We start from the raw sequence: 25,644 nt of genomic DNA, 5'->3' as shown, positions 1-25,644 counted from the left end.
GTGAATTTTGTCGTTTTAATTTGGGTTATATTCCAAATTCAAGAGCATTTTTCTCAACTCACCCTCGTTTCCTTTCCAATTCCACCGTCTGCGTCCTTGCGAACGATTGAACCCCCATTCCGCCTGTCCACTACCTTCGAGTTGGAGTTTGGATGAGAAGAAAGGTCAGGAATTTCTTGTATCTTCTTCTCCTTTTTGTTCATGTTAATTTTGGGGTTTTTTTAATCTTTGTTCCTTTCTTCGCTTCTTCTTGGGTTGTTGAATTGTACTGATTTATGGAATTTTATTCTCTCTCATTAAACATCCCACGCTCACACCTGCTTGAACTTTTGATCAATTTCATATACACTCTCATTAAATGGTTCATTTTAATCCATTACCCTTTATTAATTCCCTTGTATAAGTTAAAACTATAGATTTTGCTATTATTCTTTTTATATCATTGTATTTGTCAACTGACTTCCACGCACAAACATTCCACAGCGGTCAGGCTGTTGCCTATCTAAGATAATAGAAAGAAAGCGTGCTTTTGCACTCCGTTTTCTTCTTTGCATATCAAAGGCAGGAATTGGATTGGACAAAGCATCAACTCTGCCTGCTTAACCGCCTAGGGTTAGGTTAGCACTTCGCAAATCATCTCAAGTGGTCCCACTCTCCTGCTCTGAAGCAGCCAAGCTGTTGATTGAGGGCTTTAAACCCCCGAAATTTTCTGCCATTTAACTAAGCTGCCGATTCAATCGGTAAGCCTAGGTTTTTTCTTTTTCATTTCTTTAATTAAAATGCATCTATTCGTTTGATTTTTTTTTTTCAAGGAATTGTAGCGTTTTTGTTTGATTATTTTGAGCAATTCTTTTTAAGCTACAATAGTTGGGAAGTTCTGCTTATTGAATGTAGAACTGTTAGGAAACTGTTGTAAAAGAGTTTTTATCTGTGTAGGGACTCTTGTGAGGAAGGTTTTCAGTTGAAGAATGGCAGCTTCAGGATCTAAGTCACTGAAAGAATATCTTAAAAAATATGAAAGTACAGCTAATGAAGAAGAGAAGAAAAAGAAGAAGAAGAAAAAGAAACCAGATTCAAATCGCGTTACAGGAGTTCTGGTGGTTGATGAAGATCCAGATTGGCAAAAACCCATAATTCTTGAGCAAGAGGACAATGATTCAGCTGGTAAAAGAAATAATGCTCTTTTTTTTTTTTTTAACTATACGAATATCTATGTTTTTGAATTAGGAGTTGTGTTAATATACTTCTTTTAATTTGATAGATGAAGAGAAGCCCCAAGTTGATGAAGATGTTGAAGTCAGACGAATGAAGCGGCTGGAGCAAATTAGGTTGAGAAGGCCCTATAATGCTATAGCTGAGGATGGAAGTGGTTGGGTTTCACTTGATCCTGTACTCTCAGATTTGAACCAACTAAATCCTGATATGTCCCCCCCTCGTAAAAGGAGGGCTCGAAATGACACCCCTTCACCTGAACCTGAAACCAAGCCACCAGGTTTTGTTAGAGAAAGTGCTGATTTATCTCCTCCACGGCCACGGAGGAACTGCCAGGATACTCCATCTCATTCTAATTCTGATTTGTCTCCACCTCGTAAGCATAGGGCCAAAAATGGTGTAGATTCACCTGCAAGAGGGGATCTTGATTTGTCACCTCCAAAGCAGCAACGGAGACGATATCGAGCGCCATCTCCTGAACCTGACCAAAGGCCTGGACAGTCCACTGGGCTGGATTCTGATCTATCCCCACCTCGGAAACGTAGGGCCAGGAATGACGCACCTTCATCTGAACAAGAACTTAAACCTGTCAGCAAAGATGCCGACTTGTCACCTCCTCGTCGGCTCCGGAACCGTCATCACACTCCATCACCTGGACCTAAAGATTCTGTTTCTCGGCGAGCTAAACGAGTTTCATCTTATCAAGGTGATATGTGGGTCTCTAACTTGGATCTTTCTCCACCTAGGAAAAATAAGAAGGATGCTGGTAAACATGGTTGTTCTTTCTGCTCAAAAGTTTACATAGATATTTAACTTGGAAAGATTCTTACTGCACTTCTCTTGTTGCAGACCTTTCTCCACCCAGGAGGACTCTGAAAGAAGAATTGTCTGTTTCAGCTCCCTCGAAAGTGCTTTCAAGAACTGGATTGATTAGTGGCAATGATATCCGGGAAGAAATTTCTAAAACTAAGAACGAGGACCTATTGAGGTGATTTTTCCTTGTTTGCTTAAATAGTGGATTTCATTTAAGTCTTCCATTTTGTGCTGTAATATTGCTTGTTAATGAAATGGACCTTCCCTTCACCATATTCATGGGACAAGGTTTCATGTGCACATGAAGAGTGGAATATTTTTATTCTTTCTCTCAGACAACTGGTTTTTAATAGTTTCACTTGGTACTCCCTCCTAATTTCTAGAAATGGGATGCCTTTCTAATTTTAGTAGTATATCTAAGTTGTTTGTGTGAGTTAATACATTGTTCATATGCATTTTGTAGGTTTCAAGGGATGGATCCTTCTATAACTGGACAAGGTGCCGAAGCTGTATACCGTGATAAGAAAAAAGGTTAGAAGAAGACTGAATTTTTTAAGTTAGTTATTCTTACATGCTTTTCTGTATTTCTGACTCATCAAATTTGCAGGAGAACGTATATCAAAGGATGATTACCTAAAATCAAAACAAAAAGGACAAGAAAAACCCAAGGTACTACTTTGAAATTTTAGCTCTTAAAAAAATTATGCCTTTGTGTTGATCTTTCTGATCACTAGTTGGAGTTTATTTCTTTTTCATGTGTATTAGTTAAAGCTGTTCTTTTACCCTTTAGAAGGATGTTTATCTTACCAAGTGAAACTTTTTAATTTTTTGAAATTGCAAGAGTGCAGAAGAAAGAATATCGAGCCTCCTAGATAAAAGGAATATGTTACTTGTCCTATGTTGTGCTTCAATAATTGTCAGGTATTTTTATTTATTGAGGATTAGATTTGATTGGGACTTTTTTCCTTCCTTAAATCAGGAGATTAAATTAGAATGGGGCAAAGGCTTGGCTCAGAAGCGGGAAGCTGAAGCTAGACTGCAGGAATTAGAACTTGAGAAGGACAAACCATTTGCGCGAAACAGGTAAGAAAAAAGTGATATTTGACCATGATAAAACCATGGCTTCTTGGTTCAAATGTCTTGTTACAGCTTGGAAGATTTTTATTATTGTTTTTTGTCTATAAATATTCCTCTTAAATCTTATTGTAGAAGATTTTTTTTCTATTTCACGTCTTTTTCATTGTTGTTCACTGAATTTTATTCTGTCAGATCTGTAATGCTTTAGATCATAATTGGCCATTTGCTTAAGGGAGAAAGCTTTTTGTAGTCATAATTGGTCAAAAGATTTTACATTTGGATGGTTTTCCCAATTCTGACCTGTAAGCATGAACCATTTCTTCTCCTGTTCAATACTCTGTATTAATTTCCAAGTTTTATCTTCTGCTTGCAGAGATGATCCAGAGCTTGACAAAATGATGAAGGATAGACTAAGATGGGGTGACCCTATGGCTCATTTGGTCAAGGTATTTATTAGTCATTTTTCTTGTTTCAGTCACAACTTTACTGGAAAAAGGTCAGATGCTGGGGTCATTATACAAATATTTAAAAAAAATTAATTAAAACACTATACATGTATGTTATCACTGGTAAACATGGAGCATATTTTGGTGTCATCCTCTGTATTAAAGAGCTTTTAGTACTCTCCAGTTCTTCATTGGCTTAGCTGAGTTTGTCTCATTTTTCAATTAGTACTGATATTTTGCATATTTCTTTTTCCCTTGTTGCAGAAAAAGTATTCTGAGCCAGTTCTTGAAGACCTTGGGGATAATGAGAAGATGAAGGAATCAGGGTTTCTGATTCCTCAGGAAATTCCTAGTCATAGCTGGATAAAAAGAGGGCTAGATGCAGCACCTAATCGGTATGGTATAAGGCCAGGAAGACATTGGGACGGGGTCGATCGTAGTACTGGTTGGTTACCTTCCTTTTCAATCCTATGAATTTTTCATATTTTATTTATTTGATTATTTATTGTTTTGAGGAGTCTGCCCTGATTTTGCCTGTGGATGGCCTCTGTACCAAGTTGTTCTCAGCTCAATCATGTGGCTAACTCCCATTTGAGATCATTCAACAACAATCTTTGGCCATGGGAAGTTTTTTGCCAGGACAGAGACTGTGAAAGTCAAAACTTTTGTCCTTCAAAAGGAAAAGAAAAATTCTGTCTTGGAATTTGACTTGCTTGTACTGTTTTGCATATTGTAGGATATGAACAGCAATTGTTCAAAAGGATGAATGAGAAACGTGCTACAGAGAGAGAAGCTTATCTCTGGTCGGTATCAGATATGTAACTTGAAGCTTGCCATCTTGGCAGATTACCCAATTACTGTCTCCAAGCGGGAGCTGGAAATAACAGTAGAATTTGAGCCTCATGTTCATTGCAGCTGCAAGAATTTTGTGGTGTAAGTGATGCAAGCATGAGGTTTACTTGTATACCTTAAGGTGCATTGACTGGGATCTCTAAATTTGTGCAATGTACTCATGAAGATATGTGTGCTTTGTTTCATTGCAGAGCCATCTCATACTGACAACAGTTTTTCAAGTATAAGAAATGAGACATTTTATTCCTGTCTATTGAGTATTTTGCAGTTACATTCTTGGACGTAGAGGCATAAAGTAATTTGTAGATCAAAGAGGCTGTGTCCAAAGTCCGAAGCTGAAGCTTTGGAGTGATTATCTTCCGTTAAGCAAGCTAGTCAGAATGAGTCGAAATATTAATGAAGACGATAGTTACTTTATTAAGTATGTGACACGCAGATATTTCCCAAACGGATTTGTGAAGAAGTTTTATTTGGGAGATAAGGCTTATTTATGTATTTGCCATTTCAAAGAATTATAAGCAAATTGATTTTCAATGGGCGCATTTTTTTCCTTTTATGAGAAGCCAGTAACATTCATATCAAAATCCTGGTCAAACTTCTTAGATGTTAATGTTCAATTTAGGTACCACCCTCTGGTCGTTGCAATTTTACTTTTTATTTATCAAGCTCAATTCTGTTAAAAGGTCTGTTTCGAGAAACAGTATTCCCACGGCTTTTGTTTCAGAATAAGTCCCGTTCTCTTGCAAATTATTACCAAATGCTTGAGTTCTTTGATTACCAAATACTCCATTCTCTCTAGAAACGAAATTCAAGATGCAAGGAAATTGATCGACGACAGGACAGAACCAAACAGCCTCCATTAGAATGTCGTTAGTTTTATCTTATTACTCACTAAATATTATGCATATTCTCTTTGAATAGATAAAACTGGCTTTATTGAGGAATCTAAAATGTTTTTTGAGCTACTGCCGTATAAAAATATTGGCACTTATAATGCCATGTTGTTGGGGTTTCTGCATGATCGGAGGTTGAGTGAGGCGATGAGCTTGATTGAGATGATGCCGAAGGGAAATGCTGTATCAAGGACAGCAATGATTTGTGGTTTGGCAGATGCAGAGAGGACTGTGTGGCAAGAAGTTTGTTTGAGGAGATGCCAGTAAGGACTGTTGTTTCGTGGAACTCCTTGGTCGTTGGGTTGATAAGGAATGGAGAATTAATGGAAGCCAGACAGGTTTTTGGTAGTATACCAAGAAAGAATGTGGTTTCGTGGGACGCTACGATTTCAGGGTATGTGGAGAGTTGGTAGAATGGGGGAAGCAAGGGTTGTGTTTGAGGAAATGGAGGAGAGGAATGTCATTACTTAGTTTAGTATATGATCTCACGGTATTGTAGAGATGGTGAAGTGGAAGGGTATCGTTTGTTTCGGACCATGCCTGAGAAGAATATTGTTTCTTGTTTCTTGGACAGCCATGATTGGGGGGTTCGCTTGGAGTGGTTTTCGTGAAGAAGCTTGCTGCTTTTCATTGAGAAGAGTAACTATGACGTAAGGTCAGATACAGAGACATTCATATCGCTTGCTTACTCCTGTGCTGTTATGGAGTTTCCTCTGTTCTGGTAATCAATTGCATACTCCACTGTTTGTTGAAGGTTGGAAATATGACGACTCTGATGACAGACTATCGAAGAGTCTACATTTTCGAAGGAGAACATAAATAACTGTAGCGTTCAGTCTTTTTAATTCTTTGATCAATGGTTATGTTCGAACTGGATGGTTTGAAGAGGCTCAAAATTTGTATGAAACAGTACCTTTTCCGAGATCAGATCCCGTGGAGTTATAGATTGATGCTTATTTTAACTGGTGATGAAATAAAAGACATCTTATATGCTCTACAACATGTATTAGAGAGATGCAGTTGCGTGGACAAAAAATGATCTGGGGCTGTGTCCAAGACGAGCTTTTTGTAGAAGCTACCAACCTGTTTTTGGAAAGGCAGGTTCATTGCGCTTCTCCTCTAGATTCTACATACTCTAATTCTTTTAGGATCTGCAGGCGCAATGACAAATTTAGATAAGGGGAGGCAGATCATTGCATGCTGATTAAAACACAATCTGGATTTGATTTGATTCTTGAGAATTCTCTGATCTCGATGTACGCAAAATGTGGAGTAATAGATAAAGTCTTTGATTTGATGTTGCAGTCTGGGACTTATCCGAATTGTGTTACTTTTTTGGGCATTCTATCAACTTGTAGTAATGCAGGGCAGGTTAGTCGGGGATGGGAGTTATTCTATGCAATGTATGATAAACATGCAATTGAACCAAGCTTGGAAGTTGGAGCATTATGTTTGTATGATTAATCTTTTGGGGTGAGCAGGGAAAGGAAACGAAGCAGAAGAATTCGTCTTCAGACTACCTTTTAAACTAGATCATATTTGTGGGGCATTGCTTGTTGTAGCTGGGTTTGGTGAGAAACATGTAGATATTGGTGAGCCTGCAGCCACACGGCCTCTTGAACTGGACCCTTTAGATATGGTCAAGATCTAATCACAAGCCAACAGTGCAAGGCTGAGTTTATTATCATATCAGTTATTTAGACAGTGACAATCAGCGTCGCAATACTGTAAACTTGCCGTCCCGTTCACCAGTTCAGATGGATTAGAGCTCAAGGGAGCGGAAAAAGCAACAGGTCAAGGAAATTCACAATAAATACAAAATTGAGGCCGGCATAACATGAAACTAATAATCAAACCCTTCTATCTTTTTACCTCTCTGTGATTGCCCTGGTTGTCTCTTTTCATGTGGCGTTGTGTTTGTTGAAAGATACGGCCCCAAAATGTCAAAACTGTTGGCTTCCAGTTGCTGATGATTATATAAGTGCTTCACCATCTAATTTTTTCAATCAAACCAACAAAAAGAAGATATAGAAGATGAAGAATCAAGTCTGTGGAAGTATTTTTCTTCTTGTCTCCTTTCTATATTTTGTCATTAATTGTGCAAGTCCTAAGACTCAGACTTGCCAGCCAAGCGGCAAGATAAGAGGTAGAAAGCCTCCTCCAGGACAATGCATAGAGGACAGTGACTCTGTGTGCTGTATACAAGGCAAACTTTACACAACCTACACATGTTCACCAGCAGTGACCAACCGCACAAAGGCAACCTTGACACTAACAGCTTTGAGAAGGGTGGAGATGGAGGTGCGCCATCTAAATGTGACAATCAGTACCATTCAGATGACAAGCCTGTGGTGGCACTTTCAACAGGGTGGTACAACAAAGGCAGTCGTTGCTTAAAGTATATCAACATCTATGGTTATGGCAAGAGCATCCGGGCCATGGTTGTTGACGAATGTGACTCTGCAATGGGTTGTGATAAGGAGCATGATTACCGGCCTCCATGTCGCAACAACATTGTTGATGCTTCTCAGGCTGTTTGGAAAGCCTTGGGAGTGCCTATAAATCAGTGGGGTGAAATTGATATCCACTGGTCTGATGCTTGAACAATGATAACCCCTACCATACTGATCAGGCTGCACTATGATATCATCTAAGTCTTATTTGATTCTATATATAAATATGATGTTTTTATTTTATTTTTGTTCTCTGGATAATTTGAAAACTATGCAAGAACCCTTGGCGAAATGGATATAATATAAGAGAATCCGCAATGCTTCCACCATTGCGTTCCCATCCAAGTAGAATCCACGAATGTCATCTGGCAATAATACAAAACATAGGTTAAAACATATCACTAGGAAAACACACATTCTGATGCTGCGTTAATCCTCTCATTGACTTTTTTTTTTCCTTTCTCTTTGGTTGTGCCATCTTGGTCAGAATATATAGTCCACACCAGAATACGCATTGTTTCAAAGCTTCCATGGATTCCTGCCAAATTTCGTCATAGAGATAATGACCGTTGGGCTCAAACTCTCCAAAGCTGAAACTCTCTCTCTTGATATACTCATTAAAACCCTGAAAAACTTCTCTAAAACACCCCCAAAACTCTACTCTAAAGGAACTTGAATACGCATTGTTTCAAAGCTTCCGTAGATTCCTGCCAAATTTCGTCATAGAGATAATGACCGTTGGGCTCAAACTCTCCAAAGCTGAAACTCTCTCTCTTGATATACTCATTAAAACCCTGAAAAACTTCTCTAAAACACCCTCAAAACTCTACTCTAAAGGAACTTGAATCATGCCCAAAAATCAAAGAGTTTCACCAGATACACACGCAACTTGTTTTCTCGGGTCTCTCTCAAGACTCTTTTGTCGCAAGCTGGATCTTAGAAAAGCTTTGCATGCACTTCTGCACAGTTTCTTTTGTCGTTCTTTGATTTTCTTGAAAAACCAGATGCTTTTTCGTGCAATGCTTTAATGAAAAGCTTTTTGAGGTTGAATGACCAGTCTGGTGTGTTAAGAATTAATGATGAGAAAATGCTAACCAAATGCAGCGAACATAACCTTTATTCGTATCAATTCTTAGTGAAGATTTGTGCGAAGGTTGGGTCTTTGAGAGAAGGTAAAAAGATTCACGCCCTGGCTGTCAAATTCGGGTTTGGGCTGGATTTGTTTATCAGGCATTCCTTTGATTCATATGCATTCAGTTTCTGAGGAACTTTGGGATGGTAGGAAGGTGTTTGATCAGGGGTCTATGTGGAATCTGGTGAGCTGGAACTTGATGATCGATGGGCATGTGAAAAATGGTGACCTTGATTGCGCACGTGAACTGTTTGATTTTTTGCCTAACAAGGATATTTTTACTTTCGCTTATAAGAGTCTATGTGGATATAGGGGATATGGTGACGGCAAAATGGTTGTTGCTATGATGCCATTCAGGGATGTCGTTTCATGGAATTGTATAATTGATGGGTTTGCAAAAATAGAAAATGTTACATTAGCTCGTGGTTGTTTTGATAGGATGGCTACGAGGAATGTTAGTTCTTGGAATATAATGTTGGCTCTTTATGTCCAGTGAACGGATTATAACGAGTGTGAGAGATTGTTTGATAGGATGATAGGAGTGGGGGGTAGGCCAAATAAGGCGTCTCTTTTGAGTATCTTAACTGCGTGTGCAAATTTAGGGAGGCTTGATAAAGGTTTATGGACTCATTCATACATCAAAAACAGTAGGGTTGAACCTGATGTGTTACTGTCAACTGCTCTATTGACTATGTAGGCAAAATTTGGGGATATGGATTTGGCTACAAATGTTTTTAATGAGATGCCTACGAAAAGAGAAAAGTTGTGGATTGTGATGATCATGGGGTATGATATGCATGGGCAAGGAGAGAAAGCCTTAGAAATGTTCATGAAGATGGAGAAGAGAGGTCCAACACCGAATGATGCTATTTTTCTCCTTGTACACATGGAGGAATAATGTTGGGTTGGAGGGTTGGTGGTATCTTGATCTTGTGCAACTGAGTTTACAGGATTGAACCGAAGGTGAAGCACTATGGTTGCATGGCTGATCTTCTTGGCCAAGCTGGTTTGACAAAGAATTCACAATAGCTACTAGGAAAGATGTCCATGGATGCAAGACCAGCCTTGTGGGGAGCTTTACTTTCTGCTTGCAAGATCCACTCAAATCCAGAACATGGAGAGCTTGTGGCAAAGCATCTAAAGGAAATGGAACCCAGGGATGTCTGACCATATGTGTTGCTATCTAACAAATATGCCTCAGAAGTGAAGTGGGATGATGCAGAAATTGTGAGAAGGATGATGAATGAAAAGAGATTACATAATACTGTGGGCTCCTGCAGCTTGGTTCCACTAGAAGAATTTGGTTCTGAATCTACTGTGGCAAATGATTCTGCCATCAGAGAGCTATCGTATACTCCATGTTAGGTGAGATAGATTCGCAGATGAAATTGTCTGGTTGAATAACTGTACTTGTCAGTGGGTGCAGTGAATTAAAAATTGTTTAATTGAAGCTTTGTTCTCAATACTCTCTGTACATTATTGACTTGAATTTTGAGGAAGAGAACTGTTAGTACTACTAAAATGCCTCTTCCCATTCAAGAAGGCTACAAATTGTCTGTGGCCTTAAAGATAACAAGCAGGAACCTAAGAGCTGCAGTACCAAGCTATTGTTTGTCTTTTGAAATGCTGCCCAACAGTCACAGAAACCAACCTGAATCACATTTGCAACTAGCTTCTAAAGATTTTTCAGGGTCTCAAAACATTGGGTGTGAGAGACACTGAATGAGCTGCTGGGCGGCCTATAATGTGTGTTAACACCAGGATGGTTTTGTAGAGTAGTCAGCACATCATTCAACAAACGCGAAGGTCCTGTTTCTGTTAAACATACAAACTTGGAAGAGTTATTGTGCTGTCGGATTAAATACCAAATTTGGTCGAAATAGACTCATTGTAGACAGGGTTAAAATAAAATGTTGAACAGCTATTAGTCAAAATAAAGCTATGTATTTCTTGTGTTGTATTGGAATCAATAGGAGGTGTACAATAAATCTAGTCGTTTTACTTTTTGTTTGAATTGGTGGGTAAAGGTTCCCGACTCTGTTCATACAATAATTCTAATGCTTATTGTAAAAGTGTATGTATGTCTTTTTCCTTACCTGGATGTTTTCAATTTCATTCTTTTTCAAAAGCAGAAATTTGGACTGTCCATTGGTTTTCTTTGTTAATAGGAAACAAAATTCTATGGTCAAAATATAATAGATTAATTTAGAGGAAGGTCCAGTGGCTGCCGCCATACCTAGGCTTCAAGCCAAAAACATATCTGCTTCATATTGTTTGTCACTAATTATGCTGGAGAGGTTAGGCTAGCTAACCATGTCAACACGCTGACAAGATCTTTTTATTCTTTCTTCATAATTCAAGCAGAATTATGTAAGATCCAGCTATTCCTTGAAGCAGCAAGAGGGTTTTACTGGACGTTTCCAAGTAGGCAGACGTCAACGTCCTATATGACTGCTTTAATTTAATCATAAGAAAAAAACTGGAAATTTATTAATCAGCAATACAATGATTACATTCATTCACGACTTATAAATAAAGGAATACATTAAAATATCAGACGTTTATTTTCATTTGTATATGGTAATTAATGGCTTCTTTGAGAAAAAAAGAAATTTCTGAATGTTGGCTCTTAGTAGTCGACCTGGACGCCAGTGTCGTATGTTTCTCCAGCTTTCCAGTCTTGGGGTATGTTGTTTACAGGAACCACCCATGATTCATCTCCGTCATCACCGCTGAGCAACATCCTTAGAGACAAAGGACCACTCGGTGGTGAGGTTGTCGTCCAAACTGCGCCATAACTCCGATCCAAGAGCTTGCATGCAAAATTTTGAGTCTGCATAGTTCACATTCGTTATCTCACTTCTTTTCTCCTTCAAACTATCCTTTATTTTCTGTTTGAAAGACAGAAAAAAAAATAATAATTACTTAATCGTTAATGATACCTACCTCACAAAGCTGCACAGCAGTGATATCCTTTTTGCCTTGTTGATACCACAAAGAGAAAGCCAGATAATAAGGGTAGTTGCTGTGTTCATCGATCTTAATAGTTATATTTTTCCCTGGGTAGCTGCAAGAAACACTGTTCAACCAAACTTTATGAGTTAGCTAGTGCATGACATTATCATGAGGGATGCCTTTAGAAGCACGAACTATATAGAATTCATTTTTTATATTATCTTAGCAAGTTTCTCATTATCATACATGTGCAACTCAATCAAATTCAGTATTCAATTTAAACGGAACCTCACCGTCTATATTCTATATCAACAATACCAAGTGCTAATATAGATGCTGCTGCATCAGGATTTTGAGCCATATGACCAAAGGCTTTCCTGCTCAGAATGAAGTCCGTATTATCACTCGAGCCTGAATCTGTAATAACAACAGTTACTCCTTTGTCTGTGCAATAATGACTGTTCTTGCACCTCACCTAATCACAAAGTAAAAGATAGTAAAAAGCCATTTCATGTTAACCATAATTTTGAAAAGCTTACAAGTTCCAATTTATGTTGTTCAGGAATAAATATATATATACCTGGAAGCAAGCCCCACAGCCAACGCCATTGCGATAGAGATCAGACGCAGCTGATACATCTCCACCATTAATTGTTGCTCCAAATGAACCATACCCACAAGCACCAACTGCAATTTCGTAAAAAACATCTTTGAGGATTTATGCATTTATAACAACAAAAATAATAGTCATCATTTCATTTCTCATATTGTTTACTAATTTACTTTACCATCTGTGCCTTGTTCATCAGAATTCGGGTAGTAAGCTGCCCGTGATTGGGTAAAACAATCGCTGCATGTTGCAGCCACAGCCAGAGTTTGGATAAGAAGTAAAGTTGCGAACAAGAAGAAAAAGGACTTGATAGCCATTACAGGTCAAATTAAAGAGAAAAAGGGAATTAATGTATCTAAAAGAAGATAACAGAATAGGGTGGTAATGCATAAAGCGAACAAGGTTTGTAGTATTTATAGTGAATAAACGTATCGGTAAAACCCTGCCAAGTTTGACATTTTGCTTTCAAAATATTATTATTTTAAACAAATGGAAAGTGGATTACATACTACCAAGAATATTAGTTTTTAGATACATTCCAAATTCTTCTTTTGGGCATGTGTTCTGTGCGAAACTCAATACAAGCATCTTTGACCACTCAAATTAATTAAATATTATATATGCTGCACTTTTTCTTCCTTTGCGGAAATTCATTATATGCAGAAATTAATTACATGTGAAAGGTCTGTCCGTAGTTGAATTCAAAGTTCTTATATTTTCTAGTGACATATTCATCTGTCAAAAGAACAGACGCTATAGATAAGCATAAAGACAGAATATCTTATTGAACGATGAATCTGATCAAGGGTGTTTGACCCTTTTCACTAACCTTAACAAGAAAAGGTTGAAAGTTGATCTATGTGAATCCAAAAAGTTGAATACATAGGAGCGCTGAAGATAAATGAGTTTTAGATTGACAAGTTACTGAATTAGGTGGCTTTGCACTGAAGACCTTAACCGTAGGTTAGGCCTCTCTTCATGATGATGAAATTGTCCCACTTGATATGTGAATATCCCCACAAGGGCTGCCATCAAAAATTTTCAAATTAGTTAAGCGCCGGGGTCCCCGCCCGAAGCTGTAAGGGAAGCACCCATATGACATTAATATTAGTTCAACAAAAGCTTGCTAGGGTGTTTCGAGGAAAGCAACCTTGAGAATTAAACAATTCTATTACGTATTTTATATTTGTAGAGATGAAACCTTTGGGTCCGAGTGGAGGATAAAGTGGGTAGAGCCTAGAATGGTGGTAGACGAATCGTTATATGTGAAACTGACTGGAAATTTTGATGACAAATAACAGTGAAGGAAAGTGTTTTCTGGTTGGAGAGATGAGATGAAGGAATGAAGTTGAAAGGGGTAACACATAAGCCATGACATGGAAACCATATTAGGACTAAGGACCAGCGTGAATGATGAGGCAATTCTTTGGTAAAGCTGATATAGAAATATATGAAAGTTGGTGATTGTGATTGTGATTATGAATATTAGAGTTTATGACGTCTGTTATTGATCATCCATGCGCTTCTTCAGCTTGAAGCATAGGAGCTTCCTGATGACATTTTTCACTTACTAATTGATATACATAATTCCATGTCTTGTACAGTTACGTTATGAATCAAATAATTAATTTTAATATATAGTATGATTGGATAAAATAAGTGAAAAAAGAATTAGACGTAACAACTTTTCATGTGATCCTACTTGCCATTTAAAAGGTTATATTATTAGGGTTATAATATTTTCTTCAATAATCCTTAAAATTTATATGACCAAAAAGTTACAATTTTTATTAGTTAAAATTTAAATAATAAAGTAGGTCAAATTTGGGATTCAATAACCGATTTTATAATTATTAAATTAAGTTAATTAAGAGTTTAATTTTGATATATTATTGAATTAGACTTGAATTCATATTTTTTTATATATAAAATCTTTCACTTTTATAATTTAAGCTACCCTTTAGGGTTACTATTTTTATTGTTGATTGTTTCTTCCAAAGATGCTGTGAACTAGAGTTCAATGTACCAAACTGGGGGTGCAGATTTTCTCCTTTTTAAGCGTGTCTATTCCATTATAACTAACAAGATGCTTGCTTAATATTATTAAAAAAAGAGTTACATTGTCATCCATTAACCTGTTATACATATTATATTATTCTCATTATAATATATAGAATAAAATTATATATATATTTTTTTATGTATACAAATAATATGTCATCATACGATTAAATTATTTTAAATTAAAGATAAAATAATACTCAAATAATAATAATATATAATTTATATATCTAAATTTTATATATATATATATGGTTAATTGTACAAATAAATTATTTTATTAAATAATTATTATTGTAAAGCTGAGATGATTATGATGAACGGTATGCCAATAACTCTGGCCCAATATAAGCCCAGAACAGGCTCGTTTCAATATTAAATAGGATAAATAGGCCAAAGTTGTCCATCTTGTTCATAGGGGGCCCAGAAAAGAAAACAAACAATATTTTTCTCTGGCAGGGATCACGTTTTCTTATTCAAAATTTAACTCTGAGTAGAATAAATCTTGTTATAACTCTAAATTAATCAAATTATTATATCGCCCTTCACTTTTTTATCTATATGAAATTACCATATTAGCCTTTCCTCTGGTACATTTTTATCCTTTCTCTTTCTTATACGCCAAAACTTTTGTTGGGGAAGCCAACTTTGACCTAAGCTTTGACTTCCTCTATTGTGTTGTTGATGATCTAAGCGATTATGTCTCACGCCACATCGACTCTAATGTCCACCCTGACAAAATCTTCTTCTTAAAAATCTCTGGCCACTTCAACTCAACAAAAATCCTCTTTAGAGCTATGTCAAAATTGTCACCAATCAAAATGTTTGAACATTATATTAGTAGTCCTTTTTCTTTTCTCAAAATATATTCGATGCGTAAGTAAAGCATCCTCAAAACTTTCTAATTGCTTCCTTACTTTCGAGGGATCTGCTTGGTAGAAAACTGGTATAACGATTTGTCCATTAATTTACTTGCATTCAAGAATCTTCACAAGCTAAGTACCATTTGGAAGAAGCATAATGTTTTGGCAAAATGATTATCAAAATTGTCGACTCTTCAATTGCTTGTAATAGTGCAGGGGAAAGGTCATCTCCTCTATCAAGTTTGTCCTCATCAAAGAAGGTTTGATTTTTTTTTTTCAAACACAAAGCTACATAACATGCTTATTTCTTGTTGAGTTTCCAGTGGTCGAAGATTTTGTAAATGGAGGTCAGGGTGTACAAAGGGCCAATATGGTTGGGAGACATAATTGTCATCAATAATGCAGCTTAGAAAGTTGAAGTCGGGACCAAGGTTGGCAATGCTGGCAAGGGCGAAAGTCTTGACGAAGGTGAAAAGGGGTTAGAGTTCGATGGCTGTGGTAGTGAGAGAAGCGCTGTATTTGAAGATGGGTTTATCGGCATTATGTTTATGTTCAGGATTGAAGAAGAAAATAAAATAATCAAATTGATGACAAATGATGAATTCACTATAGAAGAATGAAATATTTTTGGATAATATATTGTCCATTTTATAAGAGTCCCCAATAAGTACACAATAGTTGGTGTTGGAGATCTCACTCAAAACAATAGAAAGGAGGATTTGCTTGATTTTACTTTGTGGTTTGAAAGAAAAAACGAAATAACTTGTTTTAAAAAAAAATGTAACTAGACAAATGAATATAAATAAATTTAGAATAAACTGTTTTATTTCTCAGTTAATGAAAAAAATTAGATTGCTTGAAATTATTCAAGACATTGCTCAAGAGGGTAACATAAGGTTTCATCTTCCAACTAACCAACGAAGACAAGGGGTTGGAACTCCATCATCCTCGTTTGTCGAAAATCAACAAACGCCAACAATTTCCAGAACAAGCCATTGGACGAGAACATAGAGATTTGCTACAACTGGACAATCAGTAGTACCACTATACGGAGGCAAAAGTAAGCTAAGCTTTGATTAAAAAAAATATGAAATGCTTATAAAGAAAGAATAACCTATGGTAAGTTAAAGGATGCAGATTGTTTATATATTCAGCTATGAAGGAGGTGGCATTTGTGGGTAGTTTAGGCCGTTCCTATTTAGAAAACATGACGAGTGCGAAAGCGATGCTAAAGGACAGGTATGTGGCTGCCAATTACACTAAATATTTAAACAAGTCAATAAAGGGTAGCCGTTCTTTTGGAATCACCAATATCGATTACTTCTTAAAAAGTCCCCTAATTTTTTTAAAACTAATAACATAATTCACATGTTTATCACATTTATGTAATACCCATACAAGATGACGCATAATCTTTAACATCAGAAAATATTAGGGGAGGAAATTATGAGTGAATAATATTTTGATAGTGAGATACACCACCACCTTTTATATGTTCCATTTTCGTAGGTTCTCTCTTGTCACGTTTCTCTTTATATATCCTCCAACGCCATTCCTTCCATCAATAATAACACACTACCAACGAAATTGCGAATCGTTTCAAGGCCTGCTTCATCCGGTCAAAATTCTATGGATAGGTATTTCTTTCTACTGTTTTTTTGCCGGAGAGATTTTACTACGATTGACGTCTCTATTTTTTTTCCGTGCTCATTTCATCATGTTGTCTTGCATCTTCATCTGTTTCTTTACGTGTTGTTAATCTGAAATTGAACTTGTCACCTTTATTTGTTGAAAGCAGCAAACCATCTCTTGCTAAGGTTGCTCCTCTGGAAGCAGTGCTGTTTGACGTTGATGGAACTCTCTGTGATTCAGACCCTTTCCACCACGAAGCCTTCCGTATAATGCTTCAAGAGGTAATATTGGGATTTTTCTTCTCATTTCCTTACGTGACTAAACTGACATTATGTTAATGCTGGAATGCTTATAGATTGGTTTCAAAGGTGGGGTTCCAATTTCTGACGAATTTTTTATTGAGAATATTGCCGGCAAGCATAATGATGATGTTGCCAAGGCTCTCTTTCCTGATGATCTGCCAAGGGGCCTAAAGTTCTGCCAAGAAAAAGAAGAAATGTATATAAGGTAAACAAAATGTACCTTTTCACTCTATAAATTTTGAAACCTTCAATAAATATTTTTTTCTTGGGATAACAGATTGGCCTTCGAAAAATTGAAGGCTCTAGATGGTCTGTATAAAGTGAAGAAATGGATTGAAGATCGTGGGTTGAAACGGGCTGCTGTTACAAATGCTCCAAGACCCAATGCTGAATTCATGATCTCGCAAGTTGGCCTTGCAGATTTTTTTGATGCCGTCATTATTGGGGGTGAATGTGAGCATTTCAAACCACACCCAGCTCCCTACTTGAAGGCTCTTGAAGTACTCAAAGTGTCAAAGGATCACACAATTATATTTGAGGTAGGCCTTCTATAATGATATTTCCAAATTGCAAAAAAAAATTAGTTGGAGTTCATGGACCTTAAATTTTGACATTGTTATGTTTTGCTGTTACAGGATTCTGTTTCAGGAATCAAAGCCGGAGTGGCGGCGGAGATGCCGGTTGTAGGTATAAGTACAAGAAACCCAGAGCAGCTTCTGATGGAAGCTAAGCCTACATTTCTTATAAAGGATTATGAAGATCCAAAACTGTGGGCAGCTTTGGAAGAGCTCGATAAACTGAAGGCTTAAAAGTATTGACATATTAGGACGCGGGCAGAATTCTTTAATTTTTTATTATCAAACTCACAGGGTTTACTTAGAATAGAATTGAATAATGCTGTCAATGCCCACTTTGTCCTACGCATACCCAAATTTACTACTTATGATATCTATAGTATAAGTAGCGGATTAGAAACATACTCAAATTTATCCTCAAACTGCCGCAATTGCGGTGTTTTTGTCTGGAATTAAATTGTATATTGATTTGTCAAAGAAATATTTCCATGAATTTTATAATATGAAAATAATACTAAGCCACAATGATTCTGCAAATCCAGATAACATGTCCCCTCTATGTCCTGTGATTCACAATTCTAATCATGTGATCCATGAGACACAATCAGTCTCATTCCAAGCAGCCTTGCATAACTCAAGCCTGTTGGCACGTTGCTCTCTCCTTTCCATCAACCGTGAATCTTCTGGGCCTATCCAGTCGAAACAAACAGAAATTTCAAATCCAATCCAAATAAATATTTGAACATTGGGTAGAAAAATGTAGGCAACTCAAAAGTATAGTATATATTCGGCTAAAAAGGTGGTGGAATTTGTGGGTAGTTTAGGTAGTTGTATTTAGAGAAGGCCAAAGGACTTATTCCCACCCAGTGTACCTTTTTCTCTTTTTTCACTTTTTAACTTTAAAAATCCTAAATGTCCACTCATGAGTAGTTAAAATTAATAGTTTTAAAAACAAAATCATCAATTTATTTATAATATTAAAAATAACTAAAATTTAATTTTTTTTTCCTTCTCTAAATTTTAAAAACTAAAAGTTTTTCTTTAACTAAAGTTTTAAAAAATGACAGTTCACCCTTAGCATTTAGTTCTAGATCTCCGACGTTAAATCTGATGTCATCGTCGGCGATAAATATCTTCCAATGTCTCCTCTCATTCCTGCGGTCAAGCTTCTCTTATTTAAAAATTTCAAGAAAGACAAAGACAAAATCCAACTAAGATAAGAGATCTCGTCTTTGTCTTCCTCGATGAAACATTATTTACTATTGAGTTTAGGACTATTGATTGGAAGGGGAGATTGTGAGAGAGCAATCACTAGAGTAAGAGAAAAGAGATACCATCAGAGAAGCATTAGAGGTGACATCGAAGTTTGAAAACTAAACTTTAGACATAAAATATTATTTTTTAAAACTTGATTTATAGGAAAATTGTTAGTTTTGAAGGTTTAAGAAAGAAAAACAGAAATAATTTTAAAGGGTTAGAGTTTCATTAATTTTAACCATTTATGGGTGAAAAAATAAAAATTTCAAAATTAAGGGGTTGGTACTGAGAAGGTATGTGGCTGCTATCTAGCTACACCAAATGTTTGAACAAGTCATAAAGGGTAGCCGTTTAATTGGAATTTGAAATCACCAATATCGATTGTTTAAAAAGCCCCCCAATTTTTTGATTTTAAATAATTAACATTTAAAAATTAAAATTACTTACATAATTCACATGTTTATCATGTTAAGGAATTCTATTATGTGTAATGTCTAATATCAGAAAACATCAGGGGACGAAAATTAATATTTTGACAGTCAGAGACGGGACCAACCCCACAACCTCGCATAAGTTCCATTTTGGTAGATTCTCTTTAAAGATCCCCCTACGCCCTTCCTTTCAACCATAACAACACATTACCAACGAAATTGCAAATCGTTTCAAGACGATTGCGCAATGACTGCTTCATCCGGTCAAAATTCTATGGACAGGTATTTCTTTCTATTGCTGTTTTTGCCGGAGAGTTTTTATTATGATTGATGTCTCTATTTTTTCTTCTGTGTTTATATTGATTCAACTTTGTTTTGTATTGTTTTAATCAAAACTGTATCTTGTATTTGTGGGTTTCATTCCATCTGTTTCTTTATGTGTTTTTTATCTGAAATTGAAATGTTATTTCGTTGGACTCTTTGCTCTAATTGTGATGAGGAAGATCTTGTGTTATGTTAGATTCAGTGGTGATTAATCTTTGGCTTAATTTGTTTTTAGCAGTTTCATTGTATTCCCATTTGTATTCTGTTTGAATAGATTTGATCTGGGTAATGCTAATTGGTGTTATTGGTTTTGGAGAATAAGATGCCAAATAGTCTTGTGCTTCAGTTGTAGACATGGGTATAATTAGTCTAGTTGCTTTTGGTACAAGATTTGGATTCCTTTACTTTTATTCTTATTTCCTTGCCTTAAAAATCTTTGAATTCTAAATTTACATAGGCCATACTTTTGAACTATGTTACCTTTCTTTGTTGAAAGCAGCAAACCATCTCTTGCTAAGGTTGCTCCTCTGGAAGCAGTGCTGTTTGATGTTGATGGAACTCTTTGTGATTCAGACCCTTTGCACCACCAAGCCTTCCAAATAATGCTTCAAGAGGTAATTTTAGGATTTTTCTTGCCTTTTTTTTTGGGTTGAACAGATTCCCGTTTCCTTCAGTTCATTCTGTTACCATTTCTACCACCAAATGAGTAATTGTTTTATGACATAGTTTTATTACACCAAAGTTTGGTTTCGTAAAATACTTAAATAGCAGCATTTCTTTGAAATGACTATAGACATTATGTGACAAAACTGACATAATGTTAATGCTGGAATGCTTATAGATTGGTTTCAATGGTGGGGTTCCAATTACCGAGGATTTTTTTATTGAGAATATTGCTGGCAAGCATAATGATGAAATTGCCAAAATTCTCTTTCCTGATGATCTGCCAAGGGGCTTAAAGTTCTGTGAAGAAAAAGAAGAAATGTTTCGAAGGTAAACAAAATCTACCTTTTTACTTTATAAATTTTGCAAGCTCCAATAAATATATTTACCTGTGATAACAGATTGGCCTCTGAACAAGTGAAGGCTCTAAATGGTCTGTATAAAGTAAAGAAATGGATTGAAGATCGTGGGTTGAAACGGGCTGCTGTTACAAATGCTCCAAGACCCAACGCTGAACTCATGATCTCGAAACTTGGCCTTTCAGATTTTTTTGATGCTGTCATTATTGGGGGTGAATGTGAGCATGCCAAACCACACCCACAACCCTACCTTAAGGCTCTTGAAGTACTCAGAGTATCAAAGGATCACACATTTATATTTGAGGTATGCCTTATATAATGATATTTCCAAATTCCACAAATTAGTTGGATGAATTTTGACGCTGTTATGTTTTTGCTGGTATAGGATTCTGTTTCAGGAATCAAAGCCGGAGTGGCGGCGGAGATGCCTGTTGTAGGTATAACTACAAGAAACCCAGAGCATCTTCTAATGGAAGCTAAGCCTACCTTTCTTATAAAGGATTATGAAGATCCAAAATTGTGGGCAGCTTTGGAAGAGCTCGATAAACTGAAGGCTTAAAAAATATAGACATATTAGGAGGCAGGCAGAAAATTTTCTTTCAAAGTCACAAGGTTTACTCTAAATAATATTGAATAATGCTCTTAATGCCCACTTTGTCCTCCGCAGCTCCACCTTTTCTACTTATCATCTATAGTATAAGTAGAGGATTAGAAATATAATCAAATTTATCCTCAAGCGGCTGCAATTACTGTGTTTTTGTCTGGAATTTAATTCTATATTGTTTTGTCCTTTCAGTGTATTTGTAACTTATAAACGATCAATAATTTGAAAAGAGACAGAAACAACTGAAAGGAAATACTATGATGGTTTAATCTTTCGATTTCTGTTCAAGTTTGACTAGAAGACCTGCAACTGGAAAATCTTTGTGCCCTGGTATGTCCTGTGATTCACAATTCTTGCATCTAATCCATGAGACACAATCAATCTCATCTCTAGCAGACCTGTATAACTCAAGCCTCTTGGCACATTGCTCTCTCCTTTCCATCAACTGCGAGTCTTCATTGAGTAACTGAGCAAGTTGCTCGGCCTATCCAGTAGAAATAAATAAAACTATCAAACCCAGTCCAAATAAATAGCAATGTCTAAGATCTGGATTTAAAAAGTAATTTACTTTGGGCATATTTGGTTCTACATACACATTATTAAAATTTAATCGGCGTTTGGTCTTCATTAAAAGTTCCATTTAAAAGTAATTATAATGATAATAAGTTAGCATTTATCTGGATTTGATAATCTTAAAGTTTGGTTCCACAATGTTACCGTAGGCTTCCTATTAACTTTGGGCATATCTGGTCCTGCTGCAATCTCAGCTAGAAGAGTTGGAAAGCGCATCAGCTCCTTTCCAAATTCCGGGGTCAACTTACACTGTAGCCTTCTTATATGAAAATTGCTTTTAAGAATGCAAGATGTCATAATAGCAAACCTGAGTTTCTATTGATGATCTTCTCACAAGTTCCTTCAGAATGCGGCGAACCTACAATCCAAAATGCCGATTTATAGAACAGGCATCAGGATTAGTTATTTAATCTAACTTCATTAATTTAGATCATATCAAAATTAATGATATTGGGTGAAAAAGATATGTGGGTCAAATATTCGGTGGAAAATGTAAGTTACCCCCTCAAATATTATATTTTTTCCAATTTCTGAGTTATTGGTCCAACCCTTTGAAGTAATGGAAATTGAGACAGTATCATATATATCCATTACTTATGCTTAGTATTGGCAACAGGTGATACAAGCCTTTACATATTTTATGTGTTAAGATCGTGAATGTTAATTATTTTCATTAATATTTTTCAGATTTAGGATTAATCCAATAAACACCAGACAGACAGAGATTGAGAGAGTTTAATCAAACAGGATAAAATTTTACCATTAGTTACTAACCACTAATTAGTTACAAATTTCAATTTTACTTGCAGTCATAAGCTTCACTTATTGATTAAATGGCAGAACACTTAGATAAAACACAACAAATATTCACCTGGGCAAGCAATAATTCAGGTTAGCATCTTGGACTTCAAAGCAGAAAATCCAGCAAGCCATCTCAACTGTGTTTCCAAATTGCTAATTGATAACTTCCACTGTCAACAAATCTCTATAGCAGCCTCAGAAACCTCATTGGATTTGCTTTTGTTTGCTTCGGATTTCAAATCATCTAAATAATGCTGATAGATGTAGGAAGCAAAGCCCCAGATTGCCAACAGCATGGCAATGACCTTCACCCCTTGCATCTTATCATGGAAAAATATGACAGCGAAAATGGGAACAATAGGCAAAGCCAAAGTGCTAATCACATTGGAAAATAAAGAAGATACCTCAAAAATTAACCCCAACAATCCCACTGATGAAATTTGCCAAGTCACTGCTGTCCAAGTCAGAGTCATTAGATATGATACTTTGCCTTCTTCAAATTCTTTCATCTCTTTTGACAAACCCTGCCATTCTCGACTGGCAAATAATCCCACTACACACCCGCATGTTGCAACAAATGATGGGTACATTTGCATATCCAAAACAACAGAAAATGTCTCTCTTTTAATAACCTTCTCAAAAGAAAGCTGCAGCAGGGAAAGGTACAATGAGTAGGTCGCAGATGCTCCAAGCGTGCATAAAAATCCAATTACATACTTTCCTCTACTAATGCTTGTAGTGTTTTCAGAGTCTGCATTGACCGCAAGAAGTGAGGCTGAAATGGTGAGAAGGACTAAACAGTTGAGGATGTAAGAGGTAAACTTCTGTGAATTGAGAAAGTATGAGAACAATGCATTGAAGGCCAATTGGGTCGCACAAAGCAGAGAATAAGTAGAGACAGGAAGGTATAAAAGTCCATACGAGTACATCAAGTTGTCACCCACCAAAAGTAGGCCAAAGGCGGCATAGAGAAGCAGAAGGGTGGAGAGTTTTGGGTTGGTTGTAAAGGAAGAATTAACAGACGGGTTGTTTGATTTGGTGGAAGATGAGAAGAAAAATAGAACGGGAAATAGAATTGGGAAACCGGCTGATTGAACAAATGTTGCCATCCATTTGCTATTTCCACCTTTGTCATAGTACAATCTTCCTAGCAGAGTAGCAGCTGTTTGGCCAACAAGAAGGAAGAGAATGTAGAGAATCACACGAAGCCACCATTTGTAATGTATTAGCTTCGGAAGTCGACATCGGTTGGTCGCAGAAGTGTTCCTTTGCAAGCCTGGTTCTCCATGGTTAACTGGTGAATCTGAAAGGCTAAATCAATCAGCAGATTGAAAACCCTTTAAACAATAAATCTAATATAGAACTACTATTATTTCATTCTTGAAAAGGAATAAACATTGTGGAGTTACTGCTGCCAGACTAATTAATAGGAGGATATGTTATTTAAAAATGGAAAAGCATACTCAATCTTTTATCTCCGACATCAAATACTAGAAAATGAAGTTGTTCGTAGTTCTTGAACTTTCTTCCCTACCTTTTCACTTATTAACTTTCCCCATCTTGTGAATTCCATAAAACAAGAAACAATAACTAGCTTTTGGATTTTCAATCTACTCAGAATACTAACAGCAGACAGAATAGGGAGAAGAATAATGAGCCCATAAGATAAACTATTAATCAATTAAGTTTGATGAGTTACCAACCTCTGGTTTGTTGTTGCGGTTCTGCAGGAGCCTCCATGAAGGTTGAGGGAAGTAAAATAACAGCAACGGATGACTAGGGCTAATAGTGCTATATAGCAGCATCTGCTTAAACGAGAATTTCATAAATCCTGGACTTTATAAGATGCTCTACTATCAAATTCAACGAACCAGTTTGAAACTTTGATTCGCAAAGTTTGACTTCGTTTGGATAACAGTTGATCATTCGAACTTATCTTTGATTTGTGCGATGTAAAATCTTATCGCTGTTAGGCAGTTGAATACATTTTATTTAATATTTTATGGTTAATAGTAAAAAGGTGCTGCAGGCAATAAAAATACGCTAGATTTATGATAATATTCTATTTGATGTTCAATCTTTTGTCCCTTGGAAAACTATAAATGGTCCCTTTCTTTCGTTTTCACAACAGAAAATTCAATTTTTGCATCAAAATCTAAATGAACTCAAAAAATAAACACTAAAGAAATTATTTAGAAAAAAAGAGGCCAAAGGACTATTTCCCACCCAAAGTATGCTATTATCTCAAAGTTTCTCTTGTTAATTTTGAAAATCTCATTTACCCACTTATGAATGGTTAAAATTAATGGAATCCTAACCTCTTAAAATTTTATTTCTTTTCTCCTTTAACCCCTAAAAACTAACAATTTTCTCTTAGGTTAAGTTTTAAAAAATAGCATTCCTCCCCTAGGGTTTAGTTTTCAATCTTCAATGTTAAATCCGGCTCCATCACTGACAACGAAGCTTTCTAAAGGTATCACCATACTCCAACGGTCTCTCTTTTCTCCTCTGGAATGTCGGTCGATCGAAATATGGCTTGAAAATTCAAAGAGACGAAGCTCTTTGTCTTCTCAGACGAAGACTATGGTCTCGTATTCGTTTGGGAAGATGATCGTCTTCCTAAAAGAAGATGTCTGGGAAGACGAAGAGTTTCGTCTCCCAACGAAGCTCTTCAACTTTCTAAGCCAAATCTTTATCGATCGACGTTTCAGAGGAAAAAAAAAAGATCATTGAAGCATGGTGATGCCTTTGAAAAG

The 25,644-nt window shown here is 36.3% G+C and overlaps 6 protein-coding genes and 1 pseudogene across 15 annotated transcripts; 5 read left to right on the top strand and 2 right to left on the bottom strand.

Annotated features, from left to right (window-relative positions):
• The first annotated feature begins 10 nt into the window (after positions 1 to 10).
• Positions 11 to 4,934, top strand: LOC123215776 (BUD13 homolog). 7 transcript variants are annotated; one of them, XR_006502152.1, is made up of 12 exons: positions 11 to 164; positions 484 to 740; positions 937 to 1,164; positions 1,262 to 1,987; positions 2,062 to 2,200; positions 2,489 to 2,556; positions 2,633 to 2,694; positions 3,005 to 3,108; positions 3,476 to 3,548; positions 3,813 to 3,993; positions 4,285 to 4,481; positions 4,669 to 4,934. XR_006502152.1 is itself a non-coding variant. In XM_044636005.1 (11 exons), the coding sequence occupies exons 3-11, from the start codon at positions 969 to 971 to the stop codon at positions 4,368 to 4,370; spliced, it is 1,566 nt and encodes a 521-aa protein (XP_044491940.1). In that variant the 5' UTR covers positions 11 to 164; positions 484 to 740; positions 937 to 968; the 3' UTR covers positions 4,371 to 4,934. The 7 variants fall into 7 exon arrangements, 4 of the variants coding, with proteins under 4 accessions (XP_044491940.1, XP_044491937.1, XP_044491939.1 ...); XR_006502151.1 differs by having other exon boundaries at positions 4,592 to 4,934; XR_006502150.1 differs by having other exon boundaries at positions 4,285 to 4,521.
• Positions 4,935 to 5,079: 145 nt separating this feature from the next.
• LOC123215778 lies at positions 5,080 to 10,973 on the top strand (annotated as a pseudogene).
• Positions 8,774 to 9,776, top strand: LOC123216400 (pentatricopeptide repeat-containing protein At4g02750-like). Its single transcript, XM_044636818.1, has 3 exons — positions 8,774 to 8,918; positions 9,004 to 9,332; positions 9,576 to 9,776. The coding sequence occupies exons 1-3, from the start codon at positions 8,774 to 8,776 to the stop codon at positions 9,774 to 9,776; spliced, it is 675 nt and encodes a 224-aa protein (XP_044492753.1).
• A 365-nt stretch (positions 10,974 to 11,338) lies between the features above and the next one.
• Positions 11,339 to 12,825, bottom strand: LOC123215777 (expansin-like B1). Its single transcript, XM_044636006.1, has 5 exons — positions 12,622 to 12,825; positions 12,414 to 12,520; positions 12,127 to 12,308; positions 11,825 to 11,957; positions 11,339 to 11,711 (listed from the first exon to the last, which is right to left on the bottom strand). Exons 1-5 carry the CDS (start codon positions 12,758 to 12,760, stop codon positions 11,508 to 11,510), a joined length of 765 nt encoding a protein of 254 aa, XP_044491941.1. The 5' UTR covers positions 12,761 to 12,825; the 3' UTR covers positions 11,339 to 11,507.
• A 4,048-nt stretch (positions 12,826 to 16,873) lies between these two features.
• Positions 16,874 to 18,369, top strand: LOC123217713 (haloacid dehalogenase-like hydrolase domain-containing protein Sgpp). Its single transcript, XM_044638818.1, has 5 exons — positions 16,874 to 17,004; positions 17,166 to 17,280; positions 17,355 to 17,506; positions 17,579 to 17,840; positions 17,937 to 18,369. Exons 1-5 carry the CDS (start codon positions 16,997 to 16,999, stop codon positions 18,108 to 18,110), a joined length of 711 nt encoding a protein of 236 aa, XP_044494753.1. The 5' UTR covers positions 16,874 to 16,996; the 3' UTR covers positions 18,111 to 18,369.
• Positions 18,370 to 19,688: 1,319 nt separating this feature from the next.
• Positions 19,689 to 21,788, top strand: LOC123217114 (haloacid dehalogenase-like hydrolase domain-containing protein Sgpp). The gene is made up of 5 exons (XM_044637895.1): positions 19,689 to 19,846; positions 20,388 to 20,502; positions 20,730 to 20,881; positions 20,953 to 21,214; positions 21,296 to 21,788. The coding sequence occupies exons 1-5, from the start codon at positions 19,812 to 19,814 to the stop codon at positions 21,467 to 21,469; spliced, it is 738 nt and encodes a 245-aa protein (XP_044493830.1). The 5' UTR covers positions 19,689 to 19,811; the 3' UTR covers positions 21,470 to 21,788.
• On the bottom strand, positions 21,508 to 24,876 carry LOC123217113 (probable purine permease 11). Of its 4 annotated transcripts, XR_006502416.1 has the most exons (5): positions 24,592 to 24,876; positions 22,959 to 24,191; positions 22,395 to 22,445; positions 22,232 to 22,309; positions 21,508 to 21,998 (listed from the first exon to the last, which is right to left on the bottom strand). XR_006502416.1 is itself a non-coding variant. In XM_044637893.1 (2 exons), the coding sequence occupies exons 1-2, from the start codon at positions 24,626 to 24,628 to the stop codon at positions 23,062 to 23,064; spliced, it is 1,167 nt and encodes a 388-aa protein (XP_044493828.1). In that variant the 5' UTR covers positions 24,629 to 24,876; the 3' UTR covers positions 22,827 to 23,061. The 4 variants fall into 4 exon arrangements, 1 of the variants encoding a protein (XP_044493828.1); XR_006502417.1 differs by lacking the exon at positions 22,232 to 22,309; XR_006502418.1 differs by lacking the exons at positions 22,232 to 22,309; positions 22,395 to 22,445.
• Positions 24,877 to 25,644: the final 768 nt, after the last annotated feature.

This window comes from Mangifera indica, chromosome 5 (genome assembly GCF_011075055.1).
Source record: "Mangifera indica cultivar Alphonso chromosome 5, CATAS_Mindica_2.1, whole genome shotgun sequence".
NCBI classification, from domain to species: domain Eukaryota; kingdom Viridiplantae; phylum Streptophyta; class Magnoliopsida; order Sapindales; family Anacardiaceae; genus Mangifera; species Mangifera indica.
This window is presented reverse-complemented; position numbering and strand designations above follow the sequence as displayed.

What these genes read in the sequence shown, in the direction of transcription:
- LOC123215776 (XM_044636002.1), top strand. Translation starts at nt 969, where the DNA reads ATGGCAGCTTCAGGATCTAAGTCACTGAAAGAATATCTTAAAAAATAT. An exon ending in CTATGGCTCATTTGGTCAAG is followed by an intron (nt 3,549 to 3,812) that starts GTATTTATTAGT and finishes CCCTTGTTGCAG; the next exon opens with AAAAAGTATTCTGAGCCAGT. An exon ending in CGGGGTCGATCGTAGTACTG is followed by an intron (nt 3,994 to 4,284) that starts GTTGGTTACCTT and finishes TGCATATTGTAG; the next exon opens with GATATGAACAGCAATTGTTC.
- LOC123216400 (XM_044636818.1), top strand. Translation starts at nt 8,774, where the DNA reads ATGAAAAGCTTTTTGAGGTTGAATGACCAGTCTGGTGTGTTAAGAATT. An exon ending in GGTTGGGTCTTTGAGAGAAG is followed by an intron (nt 8,919 to 9,003) that starts GTAAAAAGATTC and finishes ATATGCATTCAG; the next exon opens with TTTCTGAGGAACTTTGGGAT. An exon ending in ATAGGATGGCTACGAGGAAT is followed by an intron (nt 9,333 to 9,575) that starts GTTAGTTCTTGG and finishes TTGACTATGTAG; the next exon opens with GCAAAATTTGGGGATATGGA.
- LOC123215777 (XM_044636006.1), bottom strand. Translation starts at nt 12,760, where the DNA reads ATGGCTATCAAGTCCTTTTTCTTCTTGTTCGCAACTTTACTTCTTATC. An exon ending in GCTGTGGGGCTTGCTTCCAG is followed by an intron (nt 12,309 to 12,413) that starts GTATATATATAT and finishes CTTTGTGATTAG; the next exon opens with GTGAGGTGCAAGAACAGTCA. An exon ending in CTGCTGTGCAGCTTTGTGAG is followed by an intron (nt 11,712 to 11,824) that starts GTAGGTATCATT and finishes TGAACTATGCAG; the next exon opens with ACTCAAAATTTTGCATGCAA.
- LOC123217713 (XM_044638818.1), top strand. An exon ending in TCCGTATAATGCTTCAAGAG is followed by an intron (nt 17,281 to 17,354) that starts GTAATATTGGGA and finishes GAATGCTTATAG; the next exon opens with ATTGGTTTCAAAGGTGGGGT. An exon ending in AAAGAAGAAATGTATATAAG is followed by an intron (nt 17,507 to 17,578) that starts GTAAACAAAATG and finishes TTGGGATAACAG; the next exon opens with ATTGGCCTTCGAAAAATTGA.
- LOC123217114 (XM_044637895.1), top strand. Translation starts at nt 19,812, where the DNA reads ATGACTGCTTCATCCGGTCAAAATTCTATGGACAG. An exon ending in GGTCAAAATTCTATGGACAG is followed by an intron (nt 19,847 to 20,387) that starts GTATTTCTTTCT and finishes TGTTGAAAGCAG; the next exon opens with CAAACCATCTCTTGCTAAGG. An exon ending in AAAGAAGAAATGTTTCGAAG is followed by an intron (nt 20,882 to 20,952) that starts GTAAACAAAATC and finishes CTGTGATAACAG; the next exon opens with ATTGGCCTCTGAACAAGTGA.
- LOC123217113 (XM_044637893.1), bottom strand. Translation starts at nt 24,628, where the DNA reads ATGGAGGCTCCTGCAGAACCGCAACAACAAACCAGAG. An exon ending in ACCGCAACAACAAACCAGAG is followed by an intron (nt 24,192 to 24,591) that starts GTTGGTAACTCA and finishes TTAGCCTTTCAG; the next exon opens with ATTCACCAGTTAACCATGGA.